Here is an 18343-nt window from a genome sequence, read left to right on the forward strand (position 1 = left end):
TCACAAATTTCAACAGATGTACTGTGGAGAGCATTCTAACTGGCTGCATCACCATCTGGTATAGGGGGGCTACTGCACAGGATCGGAAAAAGTTTTAGGAAGTTGTAAACTCAGCCAGCTCCATCATGGGCACGAGCCTGTCCAGCATCAAGGACATCTTCAAAAGGCAATGCCTCGAAAAGGCGGCATCCATTATTAGGGACCCCCATGAACACTACCTCATTATATTTTTTCTCCCCTTTTGCACAACAATTTTTATATATATTTCTGATTGCAATTTATAGTAGAAAAATAGAAACCAGAGAAAAACTACAGCACAGAAACAGGCCTTTTGGCCCTTCTTGGCTGTGCCGAACTATTTTCTGCCTAGTCCCACTGACCTGCACATGGACCATATCCCTCCATACACCTCCCATCCATGTATCTGTCCAATTTATTCTTAAATGTTAAAAAAGAACCTGCATTTACCACCTCGTCTGGCAGCTCATTCCATACTCCCACCACTCTCTGTGTGAAGAAGTCCCCCCCCAATGTTCCCTTTAAACTTTTCCCTCCTCACCCTTATTTATTAATGTGATTTATTTATTTATTTATTTAGTGACACAGTCCTCCCAGCCACACTGCCCAGCAACCCCTGAAACCCCTAATTAAATTTAACCTAATCATGGGACAATGACATTGGAGAGGGTCCAGAGGCAGTTGACAGGTATGATTCTGGGAATTAAATGGTTAATGTATGGGGAATGTTCGATGGATCTGGGCCTGTACTCGCTGGAATTTATAAGAAATAGAGGGGATCTCTTTGAAACCTATCAAATATTGAAAGACCCATAGGGAGTGGATGTGGAGAGGATGGCTCCTATGGTAGGAGAGTCTAGGACCAGAGGACACAACTTCAGAACAGAGGGACATCCCTTTAGAACAGAGATGAGGAGAAATTTCTTTAGCTAGTAGGTGGCAAATCTCTGCCACAAACAGTTGGAGGCTAAGTCAATGGTGTATTTAAAGCAGAGGTTGATAGGTTCTTGATTGGTCAGGGCATCAAAGGTTGCAGAGAACAGAGGAAAATGGGGCTGAGAGGCCACTCCAGCCATTGCTGGAGTGGTGGTGCAGTCTCGATGGCCGTATGACCTAATTCTGCTCCCATGTATTATGGAAAGACTGAGAGGTGGAGCAGGCAGTTGGGAGGTGCTGTGCACATCCATCCCTGGAGCTCCCCAAGCTGTCCTGTCAACCACACATTGGCGATGGACTGTGTATTAACTGAACTTCAGTGTCAGCTTGTCACTGAGTGCAGTACCTTGTCACAGAAGCACCAACAGTACCCTTCCTGTCAGCATCCACAATTATTCTGTTCTTCGACAGCTGTTCCTGGATGAGAATAACCTTTTCAACACCTTTCACAATGAAATAGCCACCTAAAAAGATCAACAAACAAAGAATTAATTCCAGCTTTATACTGCAAATGAAATTTCTACAGTTAACAAGCACATAAAAATTATTTCTGTCCAAGCCATACGTTCCTTCTAGCTTCAATAACACTGTTTATTGGCCACACTTGTTCTCACCCCAACCCTAACCACTCAGAACCACCTGTAGCTCCATCCTAACAGTTCCGCCCTTCCTGGCACCACAAACATCGTCCCGTCCCCTTTCAGTATGGAAAGGGACCCTTCCTTCTGCAAGTCCCTGACCAATATTGACAATAAATGTCAATGCCCTCAGACACTTCCACATCCCTTCAATAAGTAAAAAACCCTGAACAACAACACTTCCTAAACTACACACACACAACGCTGGAGGATGGAAATACGGGCTCATTTGCTCAGAGGAAATGTCACAAGAGATTTGTAAAAATAGAGCAACACACAAAATGCTGGAGGAACTCAGCAGGTCAGGCAGCATCTGTGCAAGAGAATAAACAATCAACGTTTTGGACTGAGACCCTTCATCAGGACTGAAAAGGAAGGGGGAAGAAGCCAGAATAACAAGGTGGGGTGGGAGGGGAAGGAGGACAAGATAGGTGAAACCAGGTGGGTGGGGAAGGAGAGGTGGAGTAAGAAGCTGGGAGGCGACAGGTGGAAAAGGCAAAGAGCTAGAGAAGAAGGAATATGGTAGCAGTGGAGAACTGACCATGAGAGAAAGGGAAGGAAGAAGGGACCCAGGGAGGTGAAAGGTAGGTGATCAGAAGAGATAGGAGGCCAGAGTGGAGAATAGAAGAGGGAAGGGGAGCGAGAAAATGACTGAAAGTTGGAGAAATCGATGTTTCTGCCATCAGGTTGGAGGCTACACTTTTTAGACAAAGGACCAGTTAAGTAATTAGAAACCCTACAGCATAACACAGGCCCTTCGGCCCACAAAGCTGTGCTGAACATATACTTACTTCAGAAATTACCTAGGGTTACCCATAGCCCTCTATTTTCTAAGCTCCATGTACCTATCCAAGAGTCTCTTAAAAGACCCGATCGTATCCGGGTCCACCACCATTGCCAGCAGCCCATTCCACACACTCACCACTCTCTGCGTAAAATTCTTACCCCTGATATCTCCTCTGTACCTACTTCCAAGACCTTAAAACTGTGCCCTCTCGTGTTAGCCATTTCAGCCCTGGGGAAGAGCCTCTGACTATCCACACGATCAATGTCTCTCATCATCTTATACACCTCTATCAGGTCACCTCTCATCCTCCGTTGCTCCAAGGAGAAAAGGCCAAGTTCACTCAACCTATTCTCATAAGGCATGCTCCCCAATCCAGGCAACATCTTTGTAAATCTCCTCTGCACTCTTTCTAGTTTCCACATCCTTCCTGTAGTGAGGTGACCAGAAATGAGCACAGTACTCTAAGTGGGGTCTGACCAGGGTCCTATATACAGTAGCTGTAATATTACCTCTCAGCTCTTGAACTCGATACCACAGTTGATGAAGGCCAATACACCATATGCCTTCTTAACCACACAGGTAACCTGCGTAGCAGCTTTGAGTGTCCTATGGACTCGGACCCTAAGATCCCTCTGATCCTCCACATTGCCAGGAGTCTTACCATTAGTACTATATTCTGCCATCATATTTGACTTACCAAAATGAACCATCTTACACTTATCCAGTTGAACTCCATCTGCCACTTCTCAGCCCAGTTTTGCATCCTATCAATGTCCCGCTGTAACCTCTGACAGCCCTCCACACTATCCACAACACCCTCAACCTTTGTGTCATCAGCAAATTTACTAACTCATCCCTCTACTTCCTCATATAAAAACCATGAAGAGAAGGGGTCCTAGAACAGACCCTTGAGACACACCACTGGTGACCGACCTCCATGCAGAATATGACGCTTCTACAACCACTCCTTGCCTTCTGTGGGCAAGCCAGTTCTGGAACTACAAAACAAGGTCCTCTTGGATCCCATGCCTCCTTACTTTCTCAATAAGCCTTGCATGGGGTACCTTATCAAATGCCTTGCTGAAATCCACATACACTACATCTACTGCTCTTCCTTCATCAATGTGTTTAGTCACATCCTCAAAACATCCAAGTCTCTGTAATGGCCACAACATCATAGCTCCAAGTACTGATCCACGCTCTAAGCTCATCCGCTTTGTTCATTATACTCCTTGCATTAAAATAGACACATCTCAAACCATCGGTCTGAGACATCCCTTCTCTATCACCTGCCTACAAGCTTTCTCTATTTGTGAGCCAAATGCCCCTTCCACCATCTCTTCAGTTCGGTTCCCACTCCCCAGCGATTCTAGTTTAAACTCTCCCCAATAGCCCTTGCAAACCTCCCTGCCAGTATATCGGTCCCCCTCAGATTCAAGTGCAACCCATCCTTATTGTACAGGTCATGACTGCTCCAAAAGAGGCCCTAATGATCCAGAAATCTGAATCCCTGCCCACTGTTCCAATCTCTCAGCCATGCATTTATCCTCCACCTCACTCTATTCCTATACTCACTGTTGCATGGCATAGGCAGTAGTCCCAAGATTACTACCCTTGTGGTCCTGCTTCTCAGCTTCTTTACTAACTCCCTGTAGTCTTCAGGACCTCCTCCCGTTTCCTAACTATGTCATTGGTACCAATGTGTACCATGACCTCTGGCTGTTCACCTTCCCACTTCAGGATATCTTGGACGCGATCAGTAACATTCCGGACCCTGGCACCTGGGAGGCAAGCTAAAATCCGTGCTTCTTTCCTGCGTCCACAGAATCACCTGTCTGACCTCCTAACTATAAAGTCCCTTGTGACTGCTGCCATCCTCTTCCTTTCCCTATCCTTCTGAGCCACAGGGAGAGACTCTGTGCCAGAGGCACGGCCACTGTTGTTTCCCCCAGGTAGGCCATCTCCACCTACAAACAGGAGTACTTATTGTTAAGGGGGCCCACTGGGGTACTTTCTAGAATCTGACTCCTGCCTTTCCCTCTTCTGATTGTTACCCACTTATTCTGTCTCCCGAGGCCCCTGGTGTGACAACTTGCTTAAAGATTCTATCTATCACATCTTCACTTTCCCTGACCAGACGAAGGTCATCGAGCTGCAGCTCCAGTTCCCTAACCTGGTTCCTGAGGAGCTGCAGCTTGGTGCACCCAGCACAGATGTGGCCGTCCGGGAGGCTGGGAGTCTCCTGGACATCCCGCATCCGACACCCAGTACAGAACACCGGCCTTGTAGACATACTTCCTATTCTTCACAAGTAACTTACCATGCCTCGACCCGTTATTGTCAAAGCCCATCTGCTCTGACCCTCTCTATTCCGATGCCCGCTCTATAAAGCTGTCTTCTTTTTAAATTCTTCTCAGCTGTTCTCCAGTCCTCCAGGACCTCTTATGTGTCTAAAGAGGACACGAAGATCTCTGTCAAGGCCTCTACGCTCTCGTCTCTAGTTTTTCTCAATAAAGTCTTGATAGTCTGCTCTGCCATTCAATCATGGGCTGATCCAATTCTTCCAGTCACCCCCACTCCCCTGCCTGCTCCCTATATCCTTTGATGCTCTGACTGATCAAGAACCTACCGATCTCAGCTTTAAATGCACCAATGACTTGGCCTGCACAGCCACTTGTGGCAACAAATTCCACAGATTTACCACCCTTTGACTAAAGTAATTTATCCACATCTCTGTTCTAAATGGACGTTCTTCAATCATGAAGTCGTGCCCTCTTGTCCTAGGTTCCCCAACCTTGGGAAATAACTGCCATGTCTAATCTGTTCAGGCCTTTTAACATCTGGAATATTTCTATGAGATCTCCCCTCATTCTCCTGAACTCCAGGGAATACAGCCCCAATAGCTGCCAGACATTCCTCATATGATAACCCTTTCATTCCTGGAATCATTCTCGTGAATCTTCTCTGATCCCATCAGGCCTGGGGACATACAGTTGCAAGAAAAAGTTTGTGAACCCTTTGTAGTTACATTGTACGCCATTTAAACAATCACAGTCTTGGTTCAAAAAGTATGTGAACTTCTGGGGTAATGCCTTCTACAGAAGCTATTTGGAGTCAGCTGCTCCAATCAATGAATGCCAAAGGAAGTGGAGAAGAACCGAAGGGTAATAGCAAAAGACCTGCAGAAATCACTAAAACTTGCTGAAGTCTCTGTTCATTTGTCCATTATAAGAAAAACACCAAACAAGAATGATGTTTTTGGAAGGACACCATGGAAAAACCACTGCTCTCCAAAAAAAAACATTGCAGCATGTTTCAAGTTTTGAAAAACCACCTGGATGTTCCACAACACTTCTGAGACAATGTTCTGTGAACAGATGAAACAAAAGTTGAACTTTCTGGCAGAAATGTCATATGTTGAAAGATTGGAGCGACTGGGCTTGTATACACATGAATTTAAAAGGATGAAGGGGGATCTGATTAAAACATATAAGATTACTAAGGGATTGGACACGCTGGAGGCAGGAAGCATGTTCCCACTGATGGGTGAGTCCAGAACCAGAGGCCACAGTTTAAGAATAAGGGGTAGGCCATTTAGAACAGAGTCGAGGAAAAGCTTTTTCACCCAGAGAGTGGTGGATATGTGGAATGCTCTGCCCCAGAAGGCAGTGGAGGCTAAGTCTCTGGATGCTTTCAAGAAAGAGATGGATAGAGCTCTTAAAGATAGCAGAATCAAAGGTTATAGGGATAAGGCAGGAACTGGGTACTGATTGTGGATGATCAGCCATGATCATAGTGAATGGCGGTGCTGGCTCGAAGGGCCAAATGGCCTACTCCTGCATCTATTATCTATCTCCATGACCCAGAATGTCAGCATGTCTCTCCTGATCTCACTATTGTCCACCCATGTCCTAGAACGTCAGCATGCATCTCCAATCTCACTACTGTCCTTTTCCATGCCGAATACTGATGCAACATCCCCAATTTATACCTCGCCCACTTTCCCTGGCCCCAGGCAGAAATTCCCTCCTTTATGTTCTACATATTTAATCTCGTTTTTAATGAACGTATAAAACAAATTGGGATTTGTTTTAATTCTAGTCACAGCGCATTTCATGGCCCCTTTCAGCTTCCCAATTCCCTGTTTAAGTACTTTCCTGCTTCCTACATATCTTTCAAAGGCTCCGTCTGATTTCAGCTTCCTAAACCTTACATGCACTTCCTTTTTTTTTTGACTTAATTTCCTATATCTCTTATCATCCAAGACTGCTGAACTACGCCATCCTTGTCTTTCTTCCTTACGGAAATAAGTTGGTGTGGAATTCTGACCAGCTGCCTTTGAATGACCCCAACACTGGACATGGACTTACTGAGTAATAGTTACTCCTGATCTGCTCTCTCTTGCTCCTACCCAATAATGCTGTAATTACCTGTTTCCCAATTCAGTACCTCTCCTCACTGCAAAAGTCCAGTATTACCGTTATCCAAGTTATGATCACTGCTCCCAAAACACTGTCCCACTGAGGCTCTGATCACCCAACCAGGTTCACTTCCCCATGCTAGACTACTTACTGCCCATGACATGATTCCTTTACAAACACAATTTGGGTGATTGCTCTCTTGTACAGCTCTATTCAATCTGCCCCACTTTAATGTTCCCTTACTATCCTCTACTTCCATTATCAAATTTGATTGCAATGCAAGGAACTGGGCTTCATCTTGTTGTGAGACACCTTACAGTTCTCCGGATTGAAATGATGATCTACAACTGCAGACGGCAGCCGCTGGGCCCAGATCCCGATGCCCTTCATCCCACTTGTCCTTTAATCTCACCTGCCTCATACACTATCACAGACTGTCCCTTTCATTTTCCCTCCTCTGCCCACCTGAATCACAATCAGCTTATCACGGATGCCATGAAATTTGTTGTTTTGTTGCACTTGTTTAAAGACTGTTCCTGCTCTAAATCTCCCTGATTCTGATAGAAAGTGTTTGACCTCAAACACTATTTCCTTGTTTTGTTCGGATGTATACATGTATACGGTTGAATGATAATAAACTCCAACTTTTTACAAATGTTTTCCAGTTCTGGTGCCATTTCATGCAGTTTGGTGTTTATCCAATCCATATGCCCAAAATGTAAGCAACACACATAAGAGTTGCTGGTGAACGCAGCAGGCCAGGCAGCATCTCTAGGAAGAGGTACAGTCAATGTTTCGGGCCGAGACCCTTCGTCAGGACTAACTGAAAGAAGAGATAGTAAGAGAATCTCTTCTTTCAGTTAGTCCTGACGAAGGGTCTCGGCCCGAAATGTCGACTGTACCTCTTCCTATAGATGCTGCCTGGCCTGCTGTGTTCACCAGCAATTTTAATGTGTGTTGCTTGAAATTGCACCATCTGCAGATTTCCTCATGTTTGCCCAAAATGTAAGTCTCTTTGTGAAAAGCAAACAATTGATTCAATGCTCAGGCAAAACCTGTTGCCATAACCAACAGCACCGAATGCCAGCTTCATGCCTATCCATTCCAATTGTGTGGGATCTTAGTACAAGGAACAGTACAGCACAGCAACAGGTCCTTCAACCCACATTGTTGTGCCAAACCAATTAAATTAATAATCAAATGGCCAACAAAACTACAACCTTCTGCCTGCACGATGCCCATATCCTTAATTTTCCTCCCATTCCTATCCCCTCCTGTTCATGCTGCCCTCCAGTGTTTGCTCAGTGGAAGACAAACTGGATTGTGTTCATCTGCAGCTGGGCGAGATGAGGAACAGCTACGTGCTTGTTCTTGCAGAAATGTGGCTCCAGCACAACATCCCATGCACTATCAATTTTTAGGCCACAACACTCAGGGCTACATTATTTTTATATATATATATTTCTTGTAACAGTATATTTTTCTGCCATCGTAACTATATGTGCTATGTGCTGTGTGTGACTGCAGGTACTGTGTTTTGCACCTTGGACTCGGGGGAACTCTGTTTCATTTGGCTATATGGATGCGTACGGTTGAATAACAATTAAACTTGAACTTGTTTTTCCACCTCTGCACAATTAACAGTTGCTAACCCAGAATAATTCACAGTAACACACACAAAATGCTGGAGGAACTCAGCAGGTCAAGCAGAGACTATGGAAGGGAATAAGGTGTTGATGTTTCAGGCTGAGCCCTTTCATCAGGACTGGAAAGGAAGGGAGAAGACGACAGAAGGAATAATTCACAGTATGTGAAGTGATTTGACACATCTGAGAAAATTTGTGGATAGCCAAAGACTTTTGTTGCCTGGTGGCTCATACAAGGGGCAGGATTTTAAGGTAAATGGAGGGAAGCATAAGGGGCATGTCAGTGGCAGGTTTTTTCTTCACACTGAGTGTTGGGTGCATTGAACGCACTACCAGGGGTGGTGATAGAGGCAGATACCGTAAGATCATAACACATAGGAGCAGAATTAGGCCATTCAGCCCATCGAGTCTACTCCACTATTCCACTATGGCTGATTTATTATCCTTCTCTACTTCATTCTCCTGCCTTCTTCCCATAACCTTTGATACCCTGATTAATCAAGAACCTATGAACCTTTGCCTCAAATATACCCAATGACTTGGCCTACACAGCCATCTGGAGCAATGAATTCCACAGATTCACCACCCTCTGGCTAAAGAAAATTTCCTTCACAGCTGTTCTAAATGGATGTTTCTCTATTCTGAGGCTATGCCCTCTGGTCCTAGTTTCCTCCGCTATAGAAAACATCCTCTCCACAGCTACTCTATCTAGGCCTTTGAATATTCAAGAGATTTCAATGAGCGACCCCCTCCCCCATTCTTATAAACTCTAGTGAGTACAGGCCCAGAGCCATCTTACATTAATGCTTTCATTCTTGGGATCATGCTTCTGAACCTTCTCTAAACCCTCTACAACGTCAGCACATCTTTTCTCAGAAAAGGGGCCCAAAACTACTCACAATATTCAAAGTGCGGTCTGGCCAATGCTTTATAATGCCTCAGCGTCATATCCTTGCTTTTGTATTCTAGTCCTCTTGAAATGAATTTGGAAATTGCATTTGTCTTCTTCACCACCAAGTTACCACCTTAGGGAATCCAGCACAATGACTCTCAAATCCCTTTACACCTCTGGTTTTTGAATTTTCTCTGAGTTTAGAAAATAGTCCATACTTTTATTTCTACCAAAGTGCATGACCATACACTTCCTGACATTATATTCCATCTGCCACTTCTTTGGCCATTCTCCAGCCTCCATTCCTTCTGCAGCCTCCCTGCTTCCTCGACACTACTCGCCCCTCCACCTACCTCTGTATCATCCATGAAATTGGCAACAAAACCATCAATTCCTTCATCCAAATCATTAACATATAACGTCAAAAGAAGTGGCCCCAATACCAGCCCCTGTGGAACAGCACTAGTCACCGGCAGCCAATCAGAAAAGATTCCCTTTATTCACACTCTTTGCCTAATGCCAGTCAACAAATCTTCTATCCATGCTAGTATCTTTCCTGTAATACCATGGGCTCTTATCTTGTTAAGAACCTCATGTGCAGCAGCCTTCTGAAAATCCAAATAAACCACATCCACTGACTCTTCTTTGTCTATCCTACCTGTTATTTCCTCAAAGAATTCCAACAACTTTGTCAGGCAAGAATTCTCGTTAAGTAGACAATGCTGACTTTGGCCTATTTTGTCACGTGCCTCCAGGTACCCTGAAACTTCACCCTTAATAATAGACTCAAACATCTTTCCAACCATGGAAGTCAGGCTCACTGGCTTTTAATTTCCTTTCTTCTGCCTCCCTCCCTTCCCAAAGAGTGGAGCAACTTTTGTAATTTTCCAATCCTCTAAAATCTTCCACTGACTGCAATTTTGCCCTATCATCTGCATGTCCTCCCTGACAGTCCGCTACACACCACGTAGTTGTATACCAGCTGCCCCATCTTCAGCTCTATCGGGCTGGTTTACATTCCTCTGCCAAATTAGTTTAAACCCTCCCCAACAGCTCTAGCAAAGCTACCCGCAAGGATATTAGTTACCCTCGGGTAACCTGTCCTTTTTGTACTGGTCATACTTTCCCCAGAAGAGATTCTAATGATCCAGAAATTTGCAACTCTACCGCCTGCATGAATTCTTCAGGCAAATCATCCTATTCTTACCCCCACAGGCAGGAGTCCACTACCCTGGAACTCCTGGTTTTCAGCTTTCTACCTAATTCCCTATATTCGCTCTTCAAGGCCTGCTCCCTTCCTACTCATGTCATTGGTACCAATATGTACCAAACTTCCAGCTGTTCACCCTCCACCTCTAGAATGCTATGGACCCGATCCGAGTCGCCCTGACTCAGTCAGCATACCATCTGGGAGTCTCTTTCATGTCCATAGAATCTCTATTTATGTATGAAATCTCCCATCATGACTGCACTCCTCTTCTTCCCCTTTCCTTCTGAGTGACAGACACAGACTCAGACTCAGCTGCCAGATTGCTGCAGATTCCCCTGGTAGGCTGATTTTCCTCCCTCCCCAACAACATCCAAAGTGGTATACTTATTATTGAGGGAAATGGGATACTCTGCACTTCCTTTTGCTCTCCTGACGGTCACCCAGGTACCTGCTTCCCACAACTTAGGGATGACTATCTCCCTGTAGAATCTACCTACCACCTCCTCAGTTTCTCATACGAGCTGAAGCTCCAGTTCCTTAACATGGCCTCTAAGGAGCTACAGCCCAGTGCTCTTTATGCAGATGTAGTTATCAAGAAGACTGGAGGTCTCCCAGAGTTCTCACATCTCACACAAGGAACATGGCACCAACTCTGGACTCATTCTCAGCAAACTAGCTATGTGCTAACATAAACAATCAATTACTTGAAATTTACTTACAACCTCCCCCTGTGTTTGCCCAAGCTTATTGAGCCAAAGCCTGACCACTCCAACACTGCCCACTCACACAATGGCCGCTCCACTTACATGTCGCTTTTTATTGACCCTTGCCTTTTTATAGCTCATTACGACTGCAGCCTGCTGAAAAGTCACAAAAGTGCCCAGGCTCTTTTTAAACCTCATGCTGTGTCACCAAAGAATGACCTCTCATACTGATTGTAGCCCACTGAAAATTCCCAACAGCACCCCAGCTCTTTTAAAATCTCACAGTACATTTCAGAGGCACGTGGATGATAGAAAATGGAAGGCTTTGTAGAAGGGAAGGGCTAGACTAATCTTACGAGTACATTAAAAAGTTAGCAGAACATTATGGGCTGAAGGGACTATACTGTGTTATGATATTCTATATTCTAAATATGATGAAAATACATAAAATTAAATTTGTTTTCTGTGTTTCATTAAGATATTACTGGCTGAACAGCACCAATACTAAGATTAAACAATGTTCGGCAGAACAAAAACAAAACAACATCAAACCCCTTTTCTCCCACTCACCCACCCACATAGTCCTCCAACCCCAGGACAAACTATCTATTGTAGCTTATTGGGATTCATTTTCCAAATAGATTCTGCTGTAACATTCAGTTAGAAAGATCATCAATATTCACCTGGGTCCAGGGGACATTCATTCAGTTTTGCAAACTCTGCTGGAGTTTTCCCCGTGAGTACACAATTCGAGCTGCGTAGCATTATAGGCATCCTAGAATGAAACATCAGCCATTAGGACACAGCAGGTAAGGAAATACCCAGGACACTGGACGAACTATTGAGTGGAGCCCTCGCTGGGTGCCAATTACCTGCCGATGGGCAATGCATTGCGTATTATTCGCTGGCTTCCTCGGGTGTATTCAATGTCCACCGTGATGGGGGCGGAATACGTCATGTCCCTCAGGCGACACTGAGAACGGAAATGGGAAATAAATAATTTGATTCAGAGGTGAGCAGTGATCTCCAGTGTCCCTCCAACATCTTGTTTGTCATTGGATAGTGATTTAATACTTTGGGCTACATCAGAAAAAGAGAATTACTTCATTTGGTGTTAACTATGATCGATGGAAACACCATACTCTTGTATGGAAAATCCTACAAGTAGTAGTAGATACGGCTCCGACCTTCACAGGTAAAGTCCTCCCAACCACTGAGCAAAGCTACACGGAGTGCTGCTGCAGTAATGCAACATCTATCATCAGGGAGCGCCACCAAAACGTACATGCTCTCCTCTCACTGTTGCTATCAGTAAGGTGGTACAGGAGCCTCAAGACTCACATCACCAGGATCAGGAACAGTTATCACCCTTCAACCATCAGGCTCTTGAACCAGAGGGGATAACTTCACTTGCCTCAACACTATACTGATCCCATTTTAATGTACTCTTCATTCCATGTTCTTGATATTTATTGCTTATTCATTTATTATTATTTCTTTTTTCCTCTTTTTTTTTGTATTTGCACAGTTTGTTGATTTTTTTGGACATTGGTTGCTGTCTGTCCTGTTGGGTGTGGTCTTTCATCGATTCTATTGTGTTTCTTGTATTTACTGTGAATGCTCGCAAGAAAGGTGGTATATGGTGACATACTGTATATGTACTTTGATATTAAATTTACTTTGAACATTGAACAATGTCACCTTATAAAGATCACCTAGTCACCTATCACCTCCATTTGGAATTTGTTCTCTTTACACAGCTAAACTGGCAATTAGCTAATTCCAACTGAAGAATCTGGACAAATATCTGTCAAGGAACATTCAAAAGGATGAGTGTGTGAAGAAAGAACTAGCATTGCAGATAGGACACAAAGATCTTGGTCAACCCCCAGCAACCTCTCCTCTTACCTCTCTCAATACCTGTGGTATATCCCATCAGCCCCAGGGAATGATCTATCTTAATGTTCTTTAAGAGACCCAAAACCATTTCCTTCTTTATCTCCAAGTGCCCCAGTAAATCAGCACACTCCACACAAATCTCACTATCCTCCATGGAGAGGAAGAGTCGATGCTTTAGGACGACACTGATGATGGGTCTCAACCTGAAACTTCAACTGTTAATTCCCTTCCATAGATGCTGCCTGGCCTGCTGAGCTCCTCCAGCATTTGGTGTGAATTTCTCTGAATTTCCAGCATCTGCAGGATATCTTGTGTTTATGTTGTACCTACAGAACTGTGCAAAAGTCTTAGGCACATGTAAATAAATTGTGCAAAGAAAAGATTATTTCAAAATAATCATATGAAAAGTTTCTAAATATGAAAAAGAGCAGTAAACAGTAAAAAACTAAAACAAATGAATGATTTGTTGTGACCACCCTTTGCCTTTCAAACTGCCAGCGTTGCTTTTCAAAACTGTCATGCAGTTTTATGAGAAAATCAGATGGTAGGTTGTTCCAAGCATCTTGCAGAACTTGCCAAAGTTCTTCTGCAGACTATGGCTGGGCTGCCTTGCTTGCTTCTGTCTCTCCAAGTAATCCCAGACAGTCTCAAAGATGTTGAGATCAGGGCTCTGTGGAGGCCATACCATCTGAAACTATATAAAAAATCTAGGATGCCTAAGATTCTTGCACAGTGCTATACATGTTTGCTTCAAAGACTGGTGTATAAGACCTGGTGCCAACCCATCTTCATTTAAATAATATTCTCTGCCTTTATTTTCCTACTAAACTAGATCATGTTACATTTATCCACGTTGTACTGCTCTTGACGTGTATTTACCCTCTCATTCAGTCTCCCTAAGGCATCTTAAAGCTTCGCTGCATCTTGCTCGAACTGCTACCCAGTTTCATGGTAAGGGAAAACTTTGAAAAGCTGATTTATCCCTTCAACCAAAATATCCAGGTTCGACACTCAATGGCCACTTTATTAGGTACTGTACCTCCTGTACCCGAGGCCACTGAGCACACGTTCTTCTGTAGCTGTAGCCCACTTCAAAGTTCAACCTGTTGTGTGCTTGAAGCTGCTCTTCTGCACAGATTCATTGCAACACACAGTTATTTGAGTTACTATTGCTTTCCTGTCAGCTTGAACCAGTTTGGCCATTCTCCTCTGACCTGTTTCATTAACAAGAAATTTTCTCCCACAGACTGCTGCTCACAGTATGTTTTTATTTTGTTTCTTGCACCATTCTCTGTAAACTCTAGAGTCTATTGTGCGTGAAAATCCCAGGAGAACAGCAGTTTCTGAGATAATCAAACCACCCTGTCTGGCAACAACAATCATTCCACTTTCAAAGTTATTTAGATCACATTTCTTCCCCATTCTGATGTTTACTCTGAACAACATGTGAACCTCTTGACCATGTCTACATACTTCTATGCAATGAGTTGCCGATTGCCACATGATTGGCCAATTAGATATTTGCATTCACAAGCAGGTGTACCTAATAAAATGTCACCTTTTGTGGAAAATGTATCGCCATTCCCTCATTGCAGTTGGGTCTAATTTCCCTCCCCAAAAGCACTGTGGAAGAACCGGAACCACACGAACTGCTGAGGCTCAAGGCAGCGACTCACTACCATCAAATCAAGGAGAAATGGGGTGCCAAGGTTGTGTAGCAATTAGTACCATGCTATCACAGTTCGGGGCATTGGAGCTCAGACTGCCCTCTGTAAGAAACTTTGTATGTTCCTTCCCACGTGTGCGCGGTTTCCTCAACAGTCAATGATCATTGTAAATTGCCCCATGATTAAGCCGGAGTTACATCAGCGGGTTGCTGGCCTGTGCGGCTCCTTGGGCTGGAAGGGCCTGTTCTGTGCTGTATCTCCAAATTAAAAATAAAACTAGGAGCGGGAAGCAGCAACAACCATATGCCGTAAATGGACTAGAGTGCAAATCATACAGCCTCGTACCCTGATCCAGCTGCAATGGCCATACATTTTCCACACAAGGATGGTATACACTCAATGGCCACATTATTAGGTATACCTGCTCATTAATGCAAATATCCAGTCAGCAACTGAATAATCATCTCTAAATAAATAAGTAATTTCCACTGAGAGTGAGCTGCACCATACCTCATGAGGTGCAACAGGCCGCGTCACATTGAAACTTTCTTCAACGTCTGGAACTCCAACGTAAATATTCAGGTACCTAAAATAAATCCAGTTTTCAACATTGTATTGGTGATCACACTTCAATAGCTTAATTGCCAGTAAAGAGACTGGTGTAGGTACCATGTTCTGTGACGTTATAATTAACACTATTTTAGAACTGGGGTTAGATAAACTCTAACAAGATTTCATTTGTCAATACTATGGGAAGAAATAAATTAAAATAGAGAAAAATACAAAAAATGCTGCAGGCACTCAACAAGTCAGGCAGCATCTATGGAGGGGAAATAAAAACTGCAGTTAAATGGTACCTACACCAAGATCTTCATCTCAGCCTGAAATGTTGACTGTTTATTTCTCCTCTGTGGATGCTGCCTGACCTGCTCAGTTCCTCTAGAATTTTGCGTGTTGGTCAAGTTATCTAGCGCCTGCCAAATCTTGTGTTTATGATTAAAAATAGGCGCCTGGAGTTTCCATTTTGAAACCTGATTTAAAATGTTGCATCTATCAGACCATAAGATATAGGAGCCATTCGGCCCATCCAATCCATTTCATCACGGCTGACCTATTTTCCTCCAAACCCCAATCTCCTGGCGTCTCCCTGTATCCCTTCATGCCCTGACCAATCAAATAACTACCAACCTCCACCTTAAATATACTTAAAGACTTGGTCTCAACAGCTGACTGCAGCAAAAAATTCCTCCTCATCTCTGTTCTAAAAGAATGCCCCTCTATTCTGAGGCTATATCCTCTGGTCTTTGACTCCCCCACCACAGGAAACATCCTCCCCACATCCACTCTACTAAGGCCTTTCATAATTTGACAGTTTTCACTGAGGTCACCCCTCATTCTTCTGAATGCCCAGAGCCATCAAACACTCTTCATATGAACAGCCATTCAATCCTGGAATCATTTTCATGAACCTCCTTTGAACCCTATCCAATGTCAGCACATCCTTTCTAAGACAAGGGGCTCAAAACTGCTCACAATATTCCAGTGAGGCCTCACTAGTATTTTATAAAGTCTAACATTACATACTTTTTATATTCTAGACCTCTCAAAATGAACGCTACCATCACATTTGCCTTCCTCACCATGGACTCATCCCGCAAAGTAACCTTCAGGATTCCTGCACAAGGACTCCCAAGTCCCTTTGCTCCTCAGTTTTTTGTATTTTCTCTCTATGAGGAAACAGTCAACCCTTTCATTTCTTCTACCAACACTGCATTCCATCTGTCATTTCTTTGCCCATTCTCCTAATCTAAGTCCTTCTGTAGTCTCTCTACCTCAAAGCTACCCGCCCCTCCACCTATCTTGACAGTCTGCAAAATTTGCAACAAAGCCATCAATTCGATCCAAATCATTGACATATAATATAAAAGAACTGGTCTCATCACAGACTCCTGTTTAATACCGCTAGTCGCCTGCAGCCAACCAGAAAAGGCTCCCTTTATTCCCACTCTTTGCCTCCTGCCAATAACCACTGCTTTATCCATGCCAGAATCTTTCCTGTAATACCATGGGCTCATAGCTTGTTAAGCAGCCTCATGTGCAGCACCTTGTCAAAGGCCTTCTGAAAATCCAAATACACAACATCAATCGATTTTCCTTTGTCTATCCTGCTTATTATTTCTTCAAAGAATTCCAACAGATTTGTCAGGCCAGATTTTCCCTCTAGGAAACCCTTCTGACTTTGACCTATTTTATCATGAGTCTTCAAGTACCCTGAGCCCTCATTCTTAATAATCTACTCCAACATCTTCCAAACCACTTAGGCCAGACTAACTGGCCTATAGTTTCCTTTCTTCTGACTCTCTCCCTTCTTGAAGAGTGGAGTGATGTTTTAAATTTTCCAGTTTTCCCGAACCATTCCAGAGTCTAGTGATTCTTGAAAGATTACTAATGCCTCCACAATCTCTTCAGCCACCCTTTTCAGAACACTGGGGTGTACACCACCCCGGTTACTATGGCTCCCCCACAGAAGATCATCCCCCTCAATAGTATCTGAAGTTGAATACTTATTATTGAGGGGAACAGCCACATGTGTACTCTTCACTGGCTTTGTATATCCCCTACTTCTCCTGACAGTCACCCAGTTACCTGTCTCCTGCACCTAGGGGTGACTAGCTCCCTGTGGGTCCTGTCCATTACCGCATTCTCCCGTATGACTTGAAGGTGACCGAGCTATAGTTCCACCCTTAATGCAGGCTCTCAGGAGCTGCAGCTCGGTATACCTGGTACAGATGGGTTTATCTGGGAGACGTCCAGTCTCCCAGACTTCCCACATCCCACACAGAGTACAGAACACTGTCCCGGATCCATTCTCACTAAGCTATGATCTCCTAATAGATGAGGAATGAAGAACAGAAAGAGAGAAACCTACCAAAATACAGGACAACCTGCTGGTTGGCTTCAACTTGAGCTGTGTGAGTGATTAATGATCGAGTGAAAGGCTTCTTGCTGTAGGGCAACAAAAGTGTGACACTGCAGAGAGGACACCAACCTCAGCCAGCAGCTTCACCCGAGGGTTAAAGGGAGAACTTGATCTACTCTGAGACACAGGATATGCAAAGGGGAGGTTCAGGGTGTTTCAGACTTCAGGACTAAAATGGGAGAGTGAGATTCGATAGAGGTATATAAAATTATGAAGGTATAGATAAGGTAAGTAAATGTAAGCAGGCTTTTTCCACTGAGGCTGGGTGTGACCACAACCAGAGGTCATGGGTTAAGGGTGAAAGGTGAAAAGTTTAAGGGGAACGTGAAGGGAAATATCTTCACTCAGAGGGTTGAGAGTGTGGAACGAGCTGCCAATGGAAGTGGTGCCTGAGAGCTCGATTTCAATGTTTAAGAGATGATAGGATAGGTGTGTTGGATGGGAAGGTATGGAGGGCTGTGGTCCGGGTGCAGGTCAATGGGACTAGGTAACTTAAATGGGTCTGCATGGACTAGATGGCCCAAAGGGCCTGTTTCTGTGCTGTA

At 44.0% G+C, this 18343-nt stretch overlaps 1 protein-coding gene across 1 annotated transcript in view; it reads right to left on the reverse strand.

Annotated features, from left to right (window-relative positions):
* Positions 1-15406, reverse strand: part of polr3b (polymerase (RNA) III (DNA directed) polypeptide B) — a 146605-nt gene extending 131199 nt beyond the window's left edge. The window contains exons 1-4 of the mRNA XM_072267353.1: positions 15329-15406; positions 12125-12225; positions 11936-12027; positions 1301-1418 (exon numbers count right to left, since the gene is read on the reverse strand). Of these exons, the coding sequence (XP_072123454.1) occupies positions 1301-1418; positions 11936-12027; positions 12125-12210 (296 nt within the window). The 5' untranslated portion in view covers positions 12211-12225; positions 15329-15406. The remainder of the gene's footprint in view (positions 1-1300; positions 1419-11935; positions 12028-12124; positions 12226-15328) is intronic.
* Positions 15407-18343: the final 2937 nt, after the last annotated feature.

Source organism: Mobula birostris, chromosome 9, assembly GCF_030028105.1.
Source record: "Mobula birostris isolate sMobBir1 chromosome 9, sMobBir1.hap1, whole genome shotgun sequence".
Classification (NCBI taxonomy): domain Eukaryota; kingdom Metazoa; phylum Chordata; class Chondrichthyes; order Myliobatiformes; family Myliobatidae; genus Mobula; species Mobula birostris.